This window comes from Centruroides vittatus, unplaced genomic scaffold, assembly GCF_030686945.1.
Source record: "Centruroides vittatus isolate TY-2023 unplaced genomic scaffold, ASM3068694v2 contig_738, whole genome shotgun sequence".
NCBI classification, from domain to species: domain Eukaryota; kingdom Metazoa; phylum Arthropoda; class Arachnida; order Scorpiones; family Buthidae; genus Centruroides; species Centruroides vittatus.
In genome coordinates, this window is record NW_027122474.1 from 1,558,633 (window position 1) to 1,573,652 (window position 15,020).

Genomic DNA, 15,020 nt, shown 5'->3' on the forward strand with positions numbered 1-15,020 from the left:
AAAACTTTATAATTAAACAAAATATTTACAATCTTTAACAAAATATCGATATCAAAATGCGTAATACACGAAAACGTTTTTTATATTTGTTTAAAGTTGTCATTACAGTAAGTCCTCTACTTACGAACTTAATCCGTTCGTAGCAGTCGTTCGCAAGTCGAAAAGTTCGTAACTCGAAAAGACGATGTTTGGCGCAAAAACTCAAATACAACGTTGTTTTTACAATTATGTAATGTTTAGGCTACTTGAATAATGTTGAATTACGATTGTTAAAGGGAAGTATAAATTAAAATCATGTACAGGAGGGTCTAATGATGTGTTCACTTGTTTATAATCGATCAGCGCCGCCGTAACTTATCCGTTACAATTCCCAGACACGCACCTGTTATCAAAGAGTTGACCGTTACGATTTGACCGTTACGAGATTGACGGTTGCGATTTGCGCTGATCGATTATAAACAAGTGAACACATCATTAGACCCTCCTGTACAGTACATTATTTATTAAAATTACTCATTTAAAACAACTACAAATGTACATATGTATGTACTGTAAATGTTTTAACGTAAAACTTCAAAAATAAATTTGACTATACATAAAAAATAACCAACTGCACTTTAACCCGCCATCTGTCGGCACAGGTTCGTAAGTCGAATGTTCGTAAGTAGAGGACTGCCTGTACTGGTATTATTTTACAAATTGTTGAATGAAATACAGCAGAAATTCTCAGACGTTTCGATATTTCAACTCCTTAAGTATAATAACTGCTCAGCAACGCGTTATAACTTCGTGGACCCAGGCAAATTTGAATTAGTGGGCCTCGTGTACAGTGTTGACTCAGACACTTTTCTTTGGGAAAATATTTTCTTACAAAAGATTTTGTTTGGAGGCTCCCTGTTGGTGGGGGGCCAAGGCAATTGCCTTTTTTTGCCAATTTGATAACGTGCCACTGAATTACATACATCCCCCTTTTTTGATACCTCAATATCAAAAAAGGGGAGAGTTTGAGAATTGCTGCTTTACAGTAATTATCTTCTTTATTTTGATTCCTTATTTCTAAATAAATTTTAAGTTTCCTTAATTATGAATTTCAAAGACAATGAATAAAGAAAGCCATAATAATAAATCTATATTCACATCATCTCACATTTCACATCATATTCACATCTAACAATCCATATTCTGTTATACTACTGTACAGTCAAATAATTGAGAATCAGTTAGATAAGTGGGCTGATGTAATACTATTTATGAAGCTAAAATGTATAAAAAGGCAGTTACTGTAATAAATTTACAAACATTATCATATAAAATATAGATAAAATAGCAACAATGAATGTGGGAGGTTCAAATTGATAAAATGGTTCCTGAATTGTATTTCTCGAAAAAATGAAAATACTGTATATGTATATATATTTCTTCTCGCATTAGTTGGAATAAATTTTCGAATGGCACAGTGTTTTGATATTTCCATCTTATCTGATGCTTAAGGATTAGAACAGATGCTGCCTCATTAAATTGGTTTTATAGAAAGTAAATTTTACTTTGTATGAACATTTATTTATTTGTTATTTTTACTGTTGAAGATAAATTATACAAAAATTTTCTTTTGAAAAATTTGTACACTTTATATTAAAATATCCTTATATAACACATCTCTAATTATAGTCAGGATCCATATTCAGAAACTTTTTAAGTGAAATGAAATATTACAGAAAAATATATGACGGTATAAATTTTATGTAATATATAGTAGATACTTGTTGAACGTAATCTAATGTTATCAATTAGCCAGCAGACAAAATGTTTTCGTTTTATATCTTATATACATATTAGCCTTATTAGCGAGGTAAGTTTTCAACGCGAAAACGTGTACGTCGGACGTTCAGCGCCGCTTTCCTGTAAGCCTAGAAGTTTGACAATGGCGTTTGGAAAGTCAGTGGAATCATGTCTGACATTAGAATCAGTGGAATCATGTCTGACATTAGAATCAGTGGAATCATGTCTGACATTAGAATCAGTGGAATCATGTCTGACATTAGAATCAGTGGAATCATGTCTGACATTAGAATCAGTGGAATCATGTCTGACATTAGAATCAGTGGAATCATGTCTGACATTAGAATCAGTGGAACAAGAAGTACTACAATCTCGAAAACGAACTAGAAATCTTCCAGGCTACGGGTGAAAAAACACATGACATCTGTCTTCTCTTAAATGCATTAAACACGATTCCAATCACATCAATTGAATAGGAGAGGGTATTCTCGGTAGCAGGACTTTTCATTACTAAAATAAGAAGGGCGTTTTATGTGCTCCGTGCATGTTATTCTTTAAACCTAGTTGTGAATGATTCTACAGAAACAACAACTATTTTTTCTATTGTACGAGAACTTTACATTTTTTTCTAGTTCTACAAAGCGTTGGGAAGTGCTAAAAAAATATGTTTCACAATTAACTCCAAAATCATCGATTCTACTGGGTGGTCAAGCAGAATAGATGCGTTAAAATCTTCACGATTTCAACATTGCGAAATCTAAGATGCATTATTCCAAATAATAGAAGACGTCAACAGAGATACAGAAATTAAAGCAAGAGGGTTAGCAAAAACTATTAAAAATTGCAAGTTTATATGCGGTATAATTGTTTGACATGATATTTTATTCGAACTAAATTCAGTCTCGAAGCTATTGTAATCTGTAACTATAAATTTGTCAGATTGTGTAAGGATGTTATCAGAAACCATACAAAAAGTGAAAAGTTACAGACAATCTGGATATGATCACTACTTAAGAAGTTCAATAAGTCAAACAAAACTTAGAAATTTATCATTAATTTCTATTGAATGTACTGTACAGTACATTGGCTGTCACTCTAAACTACACATCCCTAATTAACGAATTTGCTAAATTTAAAGTTAGAAGAGTAAAACTGTAATAGATTGTTGTAGTTGATAGTTGGTATCAATATTTTATAGTAGTTTATATTTACAAAATACAAATAGTATTCTTACATTTTGTGCAGTTTAAAAAAAATTCACAATCTAAGGTTATTTTAAAGAAAAAAACATTTAAAGGGCGGCATTTCGAACACTTGCATCATACTGAGAAAATCTACAACACGGCCCTGGTCTTTATGGTCCTACATCTAGAGACTGAAAATCTATATAGGACCTAATTACAGTATCGCATCACTTGACACTGAAAACTCATTTTAAGTTTCTGAAAATGGATCCACATCATAAAAATTTGCATAAAATTTTTAAACAATTTAAACAACGACATCGAAAAGTATAGTTTTTCGTATATTTTAGAGTATATCACATTAATGGTATTACGTCAGAACAATGTAATTGCCAACTAGGAAAGGCTTCTTATTTTCATATTTTCGCATTATATAAATTTAGTTAAATGCCATCGTGATTTAGAGCGGATTTCAGTAACAAAGTTTCTCTCTTAGCTAAATGCTACCATTTAGCTAAGAGAGATGACATTTAACCATTATTTTAAGGCAGTGGCAAACAAATGATTCTGAGAATTACGAAGTACAAAATTAAACGAGATTTGTACTGACCAGAACTGCCGTTAAAATGAGAAACGTGGTTGGGATTGGAATGGTGGTGGCTCCTTTATGTTTTTTATATTTACTCTTGCTTTTATCTTTATCTTTGTACTTTTTATCTTTATCTTTGTATTTTTTATCTTTATATTTATCCTTGTTTTTATGTTTATCTTTATTCTTGAATTTCAAATCGATGTCTATGTCGATGTCGTCGTCGTCGTCGTCATCGTCATCATCATCATCTGTAATGACGAATGGATTCCGATCCCTGCTATCGTTAGGTTCTTTGTAAAACATCACTATTCTTCCGTTTATTGGTTCCACCGGTCGAAAATTATTAACCAAATTATATCCGGAACTCTTTTTCAACTGTCGAAATCTTTCCAGCTTTGAAAATAAACGAAAATATGAAATTATCAGTTTTTAATTTGCTAAAAAAAAAGTATTATTTTAAATACCTGACGTTCACTAATCGGCACTCTGTCTTTAAATATTGTCCAATGTACAGATTCGTGACACGGAGGCGAGGTCAGAGATCCCATATATCTATAATAATCCTTAGAAGTGGAGGGTAGAAGATTGATCAGATAAAATAAATTCGGAATTTCCGTCGAAGAATTTGCTTCGATAATTTTATGCATGCTGCCGAGAATAGGTCTTAGTTTTATATTATCTACTGAAGAAATCTAAAGGAAAGTTTGAATCAATTTTGGACTTCTTGTTTGTACTCTTATTATAATATATCTAGAAAATATAGCAAATAAATTTAATTATAACTTACTCTGAATAGTACCGATAAAACTGCCAAACCGTCCGGTTTAGTTGCAGCCTCTTCTGGTTCATATTGAGTATTGTAATGGATCAACTGCATCTACGGCAGAGATGAAAGATTAGATTAGCTTAATCGTATTCGTTTCTGTTAACACCGTAACGAAACTTACTTCTAAAGGAGAATAACGACCAGAGAAAGCGTGCTCGGAACCGACTTCATTTGTGTGTCCCCAATGAAAGATGATTTTCAAAAATTTGTATACGCCTATTAAACCACCACCTGTAAATCTCGGTAAACGTATATCTTGTCGGATTTCTAATTGGACTAGAAACATAAAAGAAAACAATTATTTATTGTGACACGGTCACAATGCCGGGCTGCAATTTTTTATCGTATTTTTAATTAATTTAATTTAAAAATATATGCTCTCCACCTCAAGTTAGTAGTGGATTGCCCCTGTACATCGTACTTTCCCCATTAGCAAGAGAGTTGTGCCGTCAACTATAACTCCTTTCGGGGGAAATTTTTGAATTGGAATAATGTGACTTCCGTTTTTCACTAGAAATTCGGTAAATAGTTTATCAGGACCACCTGCTCCTAAGGTTTCCATATCTAGTCTCGGATTTCATCTATCTAATTCAGTTCTTGAGATTAAGGAAAGACAGGCGCGGACGGACGACAGTGAGAATTTATAGGTCTACAATCTGAATACGGTAGTTATTAAGACTATATTATTAATGAACTTAAATACAGTAAATTAAAATTTTTTATTATTATATATTATATCTAAGCTCGAGTCATGCATTTCTATAAATGAAAGAGGCGTTGACATTACTAGGAAGTTCTATTCAAGAAATCACAAATTACTGTATTAACAATGTATTGCCAGTTTTAAACTGTAATGAGAGTTTAAGCTTTATAAAGAAAAGAATTAAAGATCTCGGACATTTATTACATGTTTATTATCTCTTTTTATGAATATAAAACGAATGGTATTACAGTAAAAACCAAATTCACGCTACAACGAAATGTAATGCTGATTAGTTACTGATATCAAGATGTTTGCTCACTTTAATCGAATATAACGAAATACTTATTGAGCCGGTTCGGATATTTGAAAGACATATAAAGTTTATATAACTGTTTATCGAAGCATTAAATCCTCATAGCTTTAATGAAACTGCATTGAAATTTCTAAACGTGAGGAGCATAAGTATAAAACTACTTTAAGATCCAACCATCTTTTCTGATTCTTGGATCTTATAGTTTCGAGTTGCTGTCTCATGATCCGTAGTATTTTTTTTTTTTTTGACAAAAAGTCTATAATAGAATCGATATAATAGGACCATGTAAATGTTAATTTCTTTCGTGCAATAATTCCTAAAATTAAAAGCAGCTGTGAAGTTTCGACCGATTTTTTAGACTCTCATAAAAATGTGTTTAAAATATTATATATTTATGTAATAATGCTAAACGATCTGCCGTATTATCGGGCTATAATAAGGCTAATTATAATTGAATGGCTTGGGTGCAAAGGGTGATAAGCCATACAGAGAAGTATTTAAGAAATATCATCATTTAAATCTTAAACATATCGATTACAAGATTTGTTTAAAGATTTAAATGTGACATTTTTAAAATTCTTTGTATGGCTTATCATCTTTTTTGCACCCAAGCCATTCGATTATAATTAGCTTTATTATAGCCCGATAACAAGGCATTAATTAAAAATTGGGCTTGTGAATTTATTCTTTCACCTAATATTTTTACTCATTCATGTAAAATTTATTAACCGTTAATGGAAATTCTTCGTGAAATAGTCCCAGAGGCTTTTACATTATATATGTAATAATCATTTAATTGCTATTATTTGTATTATAATGAGTCCTTCCTCTCAATAAGCGAAAAGTAAATATAGAGGTCGACTTAAAAGGAAGGTATAAAATTCAAACTTTTACCATAGAATGTTAAACAAGTGGGACAGTGCCTTTAACCATCGCTGCGCTCTACTTATCACAATTCCAGAAGTTCGTGTCTGATTTAACTTATTTAATAAAAATATTAATACGAGCAATTACTTATAGTGTCATCGTCGCAATGCCGGGTTGCAATTTTTAATCATATTTTAATTTAAAAATAAACTTTCAGAATCTGGTCTCGATTTTCTATCTATCGGTTACTTTCATATGCTTGTATGTAATTTTTCTAGAATCAATTGTATATAGGCTATATCTTATTCTTGATACGAGATCATATTATGTAAATTAAAAAATTTTCCAGTATAATTTCACTTACTTGTGTGCCCATTATTTTTTAAGTAAGCATTTTTTACCACTGTTTTGTATCCAAAAAAATTAATTCTTTCGTAAGAAGTAGCTGTCACAATTTCACCTCTGAGTAAGTCAATTGGTGATTGTCTACTACCGTTGCAAGAAGGATAGAGTTCTCTCCATTTTTCTGGACCTTTTTGGAAAAAACCATTTATAATTTATAATAATAATAATTGGCCTAAAAATATATATATATTTTAAAACGATTATAGAAATTTTTAAATCTCTAGTTTTTAACTTATTCAAATATGATACGATTACAATCTTACCTGAAACATCACCGTAATCCCAGAACGGTTCGCTGTCATTTTGATTTGCCTCGATTCCTAGAGAAATAATTTTCATAATAATTTTAGCAATGGTAAAGAATAACAATAGGTTGTTTCGTTGAATATTACTAAATTAATTGAAATAATGCTCCAGAATATATGAAAAATAAATAAATAAAACGTAATAAGTAATCCTAAGTTGCGATAAATAAAATCGAGCAAAAATATTTACCATGTGTTTAAAAAGTTGCAAAGCTTATAATAAGAATAACAGTGAATAAATTACAAGTTCTATATTGTTATTTCATTTTCAAAGAGACTATTGAAAACATACCGAGATTCTCTCGTCGAGTGAAACACATAGGTGACTATAGACAATGTAATCACTAAATGAACACTATTTTATGTAAGCTCGAGGTAAAAATGTATAGAATCCATTTAAAAATTTTTTCATATATATAATGGTTCTTTATTATATTATATAATTTTGTATGCGTGTATATATGGCCTCTATTTAGGTGTTACTAACGTTAAAAAAAACCCCGGATAACAGTCCGTTGGGAAGGCGCGAACACACTGCCAGTGTTCTGTGGTTTTATCCACTCGGCCACTGGTAGGCCCTCGGAGCAAGAATGATCCAAGCTCGTTTTGGTGTCATGGCCTTTAGCACGTGGAGTTTACTTAAGAGCAGCTGCTTTATCTAATGCAATACGGAACCAAGTCAAATTTGTCTAGTCCCCCAAAAATGGAAATATCGTGTAAACGTTGAGTTAATTATCTCAAAATTAGAATTTACTAACACTGACCATTCTTGCCCCGAAATCGTCATATGTAACCTGTATGTACTAATCAATTGTAATGTATAATTTCACAAAAGATAAATTATTTTATTGATTATTAAATTACCGAGGTTTAATGGTGAAGTCAAAAAACCAAACTTTTTCTTTTAAATGAATTGAATTGATGTCGATAATTTCGAATCGTTCGATGCGCTCTTTTGGTATAAAATCGAATTGTTTATGATGGAAAATTTTATGAACTGTTTTATCATTTAAAAACTTTTAATTATCCATTTTTATAAGTTCGTAAACCGTATCAAATCATGTAATATTGATTCGATGCGGTTGCATCGAATCAATGAATGTGTAGATGTCAATACTTAATTTCGGTTCGAGTTCAGTTTTAATTTTCTTTCTTTTCCAACATTACTGTTATGCAAGTACATTAGTAATAAAATCAATTGATTGATTATATTAGTATTTTCCGATGACTTTAATTTCTTTGGTAAAAAGTAATAAAAGTTATTTTTCTTCTCTTAAAGCATTACTACTAACATTTTCTATCGTTTTATCTGCATTTGTATATTATTCTGATGGGCATTAGTGTTCTTGTTCGAAAATTACGTTGTATAAATGGTATTTCTAACACACAGGCCTGAAGGTGACAAGTAACAACGGTGATATTTTTTTTAACAATCAAACAACACAATGCAGTTATATCAACCCAAAAACATTGACAGTGTAAAGAATTATAGTTATAACTATTTACAATAAACTATATATATCATTTTTCTAGATATAGATTTTATTAACTAACTACAATTTAAAGACAAATAGTTACAGCTACTACCGTTGTCTGATTTAAAACGTATCAGTTACTTTACCCCTTTGTGGACTAGATTTACGGTGAGTGTAATTTTAAAAAGGCCTTGTGTCCACAGGGCGAAAAGAGTAAAAAATGATTTTCGTATGTGGCATTCTACAAAAACCTTGATACTATCAATTACATGCATAGTCTACATATAATTGAAGAGAAACATTGATGAAACTCAATTTTTGTTTTGTATTTATGTGTAAAAACATTCGTGATGATCATTTCTGATTTCTGTATTAATATTTGTTGTTAATTTATGGGCAATTTGCATTTATCTGGGCAACTGATGAGTGAATCGATTGCATAAGAAACAGTTCTGCATGAAAATAATTCGTTTTATCTCAAGAACTGATAAGTGAAATAAGATGTTTTTCTCAAACTTTTTGGTCCGCGACCCCCTTTTGCACTTAAAAATTTCAAAGGACCCCCGAAGAATGAGTATGTGTAGAAAAACATCCCGGAGGGAGGGGGTTAATTTAAATTCAGGAGGAGTTAATTTCTTTTGTTTAATTAATCTATTCCATGTTGAAATTTCTCCCCATTGCGTGTCGCTTTGTGTTGAATTTTTGTCAATGTTAAGACTAACGAAATTTTAAAAAAAAATTATTTCTTTATTTTTCACAAACAAAATAAATATATTGAAAAATATAAAAACAAAAAACATTATATTTCGGAAGTTAATCTAGTCTCTAAACGTTCCGATTCAGCACTACACAGTCCTCAGAAAAACAAGCAAAACTTACCACTCACGATGGGAAAAAAAGTCTCGTTCAAATACTGGCGCGTCCTTAAGTACCCTCTCATGGTCGCGCCAGTGTTGTCAGCTAAAAACGCATATCAACTAAAATAATATCGGAGTATCCCAAGACAGCCAAATATTGCAGCGCCACAGCACTAGCGGAAATTCGAATTTGCCGACTGAAACGTTTTCGGTTGATTGGTTTTCGGATAACGACGCTCTACTGTATTTCTAACTCGACTTGCCTACAGACGCGACGCTGCTAGCGAACACTGTTCCAAATGACAACGCTGTTCTATCATAGTTTAGGCGGAGGGTGGAACTCGGGAGATTCCCCAATAGCGCACAAATTTATGAATATTATATTTAGGCTCGTATTTAAATATTTATATTGTTTTATTATTTATATGTGCAATTTATTTAAGTAAAAATTATTTTATATATTTTTTATTTCTATTATTTCTAAACATGAATCCATTGTAAATTTATAAAATATTTGGAAAAAAAAAATTGATCTGGCATCAATTTTTCAGCGACCCCCAAATATTTTTCACGACCCCCACTTTGAGAATCACTGCAGCACGCACACACACACACACACACACACACACACACACACACTGTGAATGGTTTCGGAAATAAAACGTTTGCAATTAATACACTTCGTGAGTGGTGAAAATTTGCTGAACATTTAAAACACTTTTTTCTTTTTAATGAGTGACTTCGTAATTTTAAGCAAGATTCACTAGTGCCCGGGTGGAATTACCAAGCACTAGCAGAATCCGCCTGACCGATGGGTTGGCCACATAGCTTTCCGGGCCTTCCTGACATGTCTAACATGTAAATATAAGTAATTTTCCACAGAAAGTATCCTCCCGGAAGGCGCATCCCTTGGCAGATCACCCATGTGTTACGTTACCTTAAGTCAAATAAATAACTTTTATATTTTCTCGTAGTTATCGCCAAACCGATGAACGTGTTAATTCGCACGTGCCAAGTGCGAATTAACACGTTCATCGGTTTAATTACTTTGACTTGGTGGCACTTGGCACGTGCCACCAAGTCAAAGTAATTAAACTTGGCACGTGGCACGTGCCAAGTTTAATTACTTTGACATGATAACATTGTTTAGAATTAAATTGGATTGATTATTATTAAACTGTATTTGATTTTTTTTTTTAAATTTTAGTTTTCTCTCTAAAAATCACTTGTTTTCTAAAGTCTCAGCTAAAGCATTTTACTCTCGAAGTTGTAACTGTAGACATGCTTGATTATATATAACTTTGCATTTTAAATAATTCTAACAAATAAAAACGTCCTTGAAAAGAATGAATTGAAAAGAAATTGGATTGAATTAATGGGCGCACGCAACATTTGGGCCATCTGCCAAGGGAGGATGTCTCTCTGGAGGACTTTCAATGGAAATCTCTCTTATTTAAGTGTTAAACACGCGAAGAAACCCGGCAAACTCCTGGTGTTCCGGTCCGTTTGTCGGGTGCGAACCCGCGACCAACTACCAGTATTCGGGATTTTATCTACTCGGTCACTGGTGGGAACAATCCGAGAAAGAGTAGGTTTTTGAGATGATCTCATTGATCATTCTCCATATTTTAGTTTTTTAAATTGTATTTTTTCATTTGTTTTTGTTAAAATATTGTTTTTATTCGTACGTAATAAACATATCGATCGCACAAAACTTCAAGGACGAGTTGGATGGGAGAATTCGTAGTATTAGAGCAGATTGTATCTATTTTTAGTTGTAAAGAAGTAGTATTTTCTTTCCTAAGCAATCAAACGGTGAATCTGATATTAAGTCTTATAATTTGCTGTTTTTAAAAAGAAGAGTAAATAATAAAATAATACGAAAAGTGGGAGAAAAAACTAAAATCGAGTAAATTTGGTAAATAATTAGGGCCTACTCACCCCTCGAAAGGAAGAGGAGGAAGAAAGCTATAAATAAGTCGAGCATCAGTCACGCTTTTAATGTTATGAACCGCTAATTTGAAACCTGAACGAGAAGTGTGCCGCTGACATCGTCGACGAATCGAATGAATTTAGGTGTGGCGAGGGCATGACGTATGCTACTTTGTGGTGATAAACACATGACGCCACTCTTCCTCGATCGATCGCGTAAACCAAAATAAAAATTAATCCGTTATTATTTTAATGTTCGTTGTAATTTTTAGTGCGTGAGGAAGAGTTTCCAATTGTAAGTTTAAAAAAATCTAGCATCGAGAGTTGTTTAACTTTCCCGGATGTTATGAGCTTTTTATTTTAAAAAAAACTTTTGCATTATTAAGCAAAAAATTCAAATTGTGTGTGGCGCCATCTGTTATGAGATTTTGTTTAAGAACTTTTTATATTTTTAATTACTATAAAATGGCGAAAAGCTTAATTTTATGGATGTGTGTGAGTTTTATAAAAAAAAAGCAAAAAAAAAAAAGTGTAAATGAAGATTTTATTCGTTAATATTAAGTCCTACCTCTTTCGAGATACATGACCCCCTCTATCTACCCACCCTCTCGAACTTTCACCACCAAAATTTAATAGCATCAATGACCCTCGTATACAAGCCAATATGCCAAATATTTCGTTTCTTAATCTTTATCCCAGCCTGAGATATTAAGCGAAACAGCCGGGAAAGTAAAATCCAAAAAAGTAACTTACCATCTCAAACTCAGATATTTTAACACGTTTTCACGCCAGGAGCCAATAAATTCCGATAATCTATCGCTTTTAAAGTATAAAGATAAGCAATGGGGGGCCCAAGGGCCCCTGGCACCCCAAAGACAAAGGGGCAAAAACACTAAAAAAAACTTCTTAATTACAGGGTGACAATAATTACCCCGTACAAAGTTTGTAGCAATGCTGCACCTGAACTTTTTTACTGTCACCAATTTACATACTATTGTTTAATTCTCCATGATTTCCTGCCCGTGTAGATGTACTTTCGATGTAATAAGGGTTAGTTCTTTATTTTTTTAATGGTGTCGAACAAATGTTGTGCAATTTTGGAGCTATTCCGGCAAGAAAAGCATCAATGTGAAATTGTTCGTCTGCTCGGTGTTCCAAAAATAACAGTCTCAGATGCAGTTCGGCGATTCAAGGAGCTTGGCCACAATGGTGACCGTCCCGGACATCGAAGAAAGCGCACAGTCAACACGTCTAGGAACCGCAAGATCATCACAAAGCGAGTTGACTGACATGCGAAGGTCTCAATGAGAAAAATTGCTCGTGAGATCAGAATCAATCGTGAATCGGTGCAATTAATGGTGAAAAAGGAACTCGTACTCAAGCCCTACAAGTTCCAAAAGGTTCAGCTCCTCACCGATGAAAACAAGTGCGTGAGACTCCAAAGATCCCGTTAACTCAAGCGTCGGGCCGCAGGTCGACAATGGGAGTGCATTCTCTTCACAGACGAGAAGCTTTTCTCCGTACAACCATCAAAACGACAGGAACTGGTCCGCGGGGGCTCCTGGACGCTCAGCCGTCATCGAACATCACAAAATCCAATGTCAGTCATGGTTTGGGGCGGAATTTGTGCGAGCGGCAAGACACCCCTTGTTTTCGTCAATCAAGGGGCCAAAATCAATCAAGATGTGTACCACCATGACATTCTCAAAGCTTTGGTACTTCTGTGGGCTCAGCAGCATTTTGGCAGTGCGAAATGGATGTTTCAGCAGGACTCGGCGCCGACACACAGGGCGAAGAAGACTCAGGAGTGTGCAAGGCTCATTTTTCCGATTTCATCTCGTCTGCGGAATGGCCACCGTACTCGCCGAATCTGAACCCAACGGACTACAGTGTGTGGTCCATTTTGGAGGCCAGGGCCTGTTCTAAGCGCCATGAAAGTTTGGAGTCGCTGAAGCAATCCTTGCGCTGGGAGTGAGACAAACTGTCTCCAGAAGAGTGCGGCCCATCGCTGAGAATTTCAAAACGCGTTTGGAGCTCTGCATCAAAGCAAAAGGAGTCCACTTTGCAACTGGCTGAATATCTGATTAATACGTAAAGTATTGTCACTGTTATATGCTGTTGTTTTGCTAATTTTCATTTCTTTAATAAATTTACGATACAAAAAACTTGTACGGGTTAATTATTGTCACCCTGTAAAATTCATTTTAAAATTCATATTTTGTTGTTTCTTCTATTTCTAAATTAGTCGCGAATTAGCGGTTACATAAGGTGGGAATTCTTATAGCTCTAATCTAAAATGGTCATTTTGTCTTTTATTCTGTGAATTGAAATATTAAATCGATATTGGTGTCCGCAAACGGCACCAATATTTAATTTATCTAATTTATTTTACGCAATTTATAAATTTTACTAAACCTGAATTGATTATTTAAGTAGCCGGAGCAACTCTTTCGTAAAAAATGAAAGTATTTGAATGGGCCCTACTACGAGTAACCCCTTTTGTGGACAGGGAAGTTAGAGATAAATGTTCTGTTCATTTTCAGTTCCTGGAACTTAAATACGAGTATAAACAATTATTTATTGTCATATCGTTACAATGCCGGGTTGAAATTTTAATCATATTTTTAATTCGTTTACTTTAAAATATAAGCTCTCCACCTTAAATTAGCAGTGGCACCATACTTTTCCTTTAACTATATAGTCATGCCGGTCATCTATTAACTGCTTTCGGGAAAAGTTTTGAATTGGAATAACGTGACTTATGGTCTAAATCGGAAGTTCGAATATAGCTAATTGGGCCTTCTTCCCCCCAAACTTTTCATATAATGTCCCAATTTTAATCTATCTAACTATTTTCTGTAGATAAAGGAAGCACAGATACATAGTCCGACGACAGTGGAAATTTATCTTGTAGATTGTAGCCCAGACATCTATAACTAATTAAAAATATTGGCAACGTGTTCACTAACAACATGCTTCAGTGAGAGATCATTTTCCACCTTAAGTCTTTTAAAAACCTATTTAAAATATACCATAACACAATCACGATCGAACGGACCTGCTTTGCTATATATACAGAGTTAATGTGACCAGGACTGAAGTAAAGAGCTTTCTAAAAAGAAAAGAAAACTTTAAATACATTTTTATAATCACCTAATGAATTTTATTGAATTTGCATTAAAATTTTTCATCCGTCCAACTTCCAAGATTAAATCCTGAACGCGCCGCTAAAGATAGGACCCACCAATGGCCGAGCAGATAAAACCACTGAATACTGGTCGTGGGTTCGTACCTGACCAACGGGTTGGCCACGTGGACTTTTCCAGTTTTAATCACGTTTGTAGCATGTAAATAGGGACCAGTTTCCCGTAGAAAGTCCTCCCGGGAGGCAACCCCTCTCGGCAGATCGCCCACGTGCCGCTTTGCCGTGACCAAATAAACCAAACCAAATCTAAAGGTAGGACAAAGTGTCCTACCTTTAGATTTGGTTTTTAGATTTTTGTCCTGTCGAAATGTACACTTTGGCAACATATAAGTTCAATATTTATATTTTAATTTACGTAATTTATGGTGTTCGTTATTTCTCGAAACTGTCTTTATGTTAACGTGCTTAGTGTTTTTCTTTAATATTTTAAACAATATTTACTAAGGAATAATGTAGTACGAGGCAGGTCCCAAAAGTAATCCCCAGGAATTTTTCGGGGGGTGGTCCGTCCAGATATGTCGGTCCCCGTCCCTCACCACCCGGCCGCCCCATTGTGGGCCTGGCCGAACCCATAATG

General features: G+C 33.7%; 1 protein-coding gene across 1 annotated transcript; it reads right to left on the bottom strand.

Annotated features, from left to right (window-relative positions):
- Nucleotides 1-3,136: 3,136 nt before the first annotated feature.
- On the bottom strand, nt 3,137-11,395 carry LOC136980917 (carbonic anhydrase-like). The gene is made up of 7 exons (XM_067277115.1): nt 11,248-11,395; nt 6,933-6,989; nt 6,629-6,796; nt 4,503-4,657; nt 4,343-4,432; nt 4,020-4,247; nt 3,137-3,948 (listed from the first exon to the last, which is right to left on the bottom strand). The coding sequence occupies exons 1-7, from the start codon at nt 11,291-11,293 to the stop codon at nt 3,553-3,555; spliced, it is 1,140 nt and encodes a 379-aa protein (XP_067133216.1). The 5' UTR covers nt 11,294-11,395; the 3' UTR covers nt 3,137-3,552.
- Nucleotides 11,396-15,020: the final 3,625 nt, after the last annotated feature.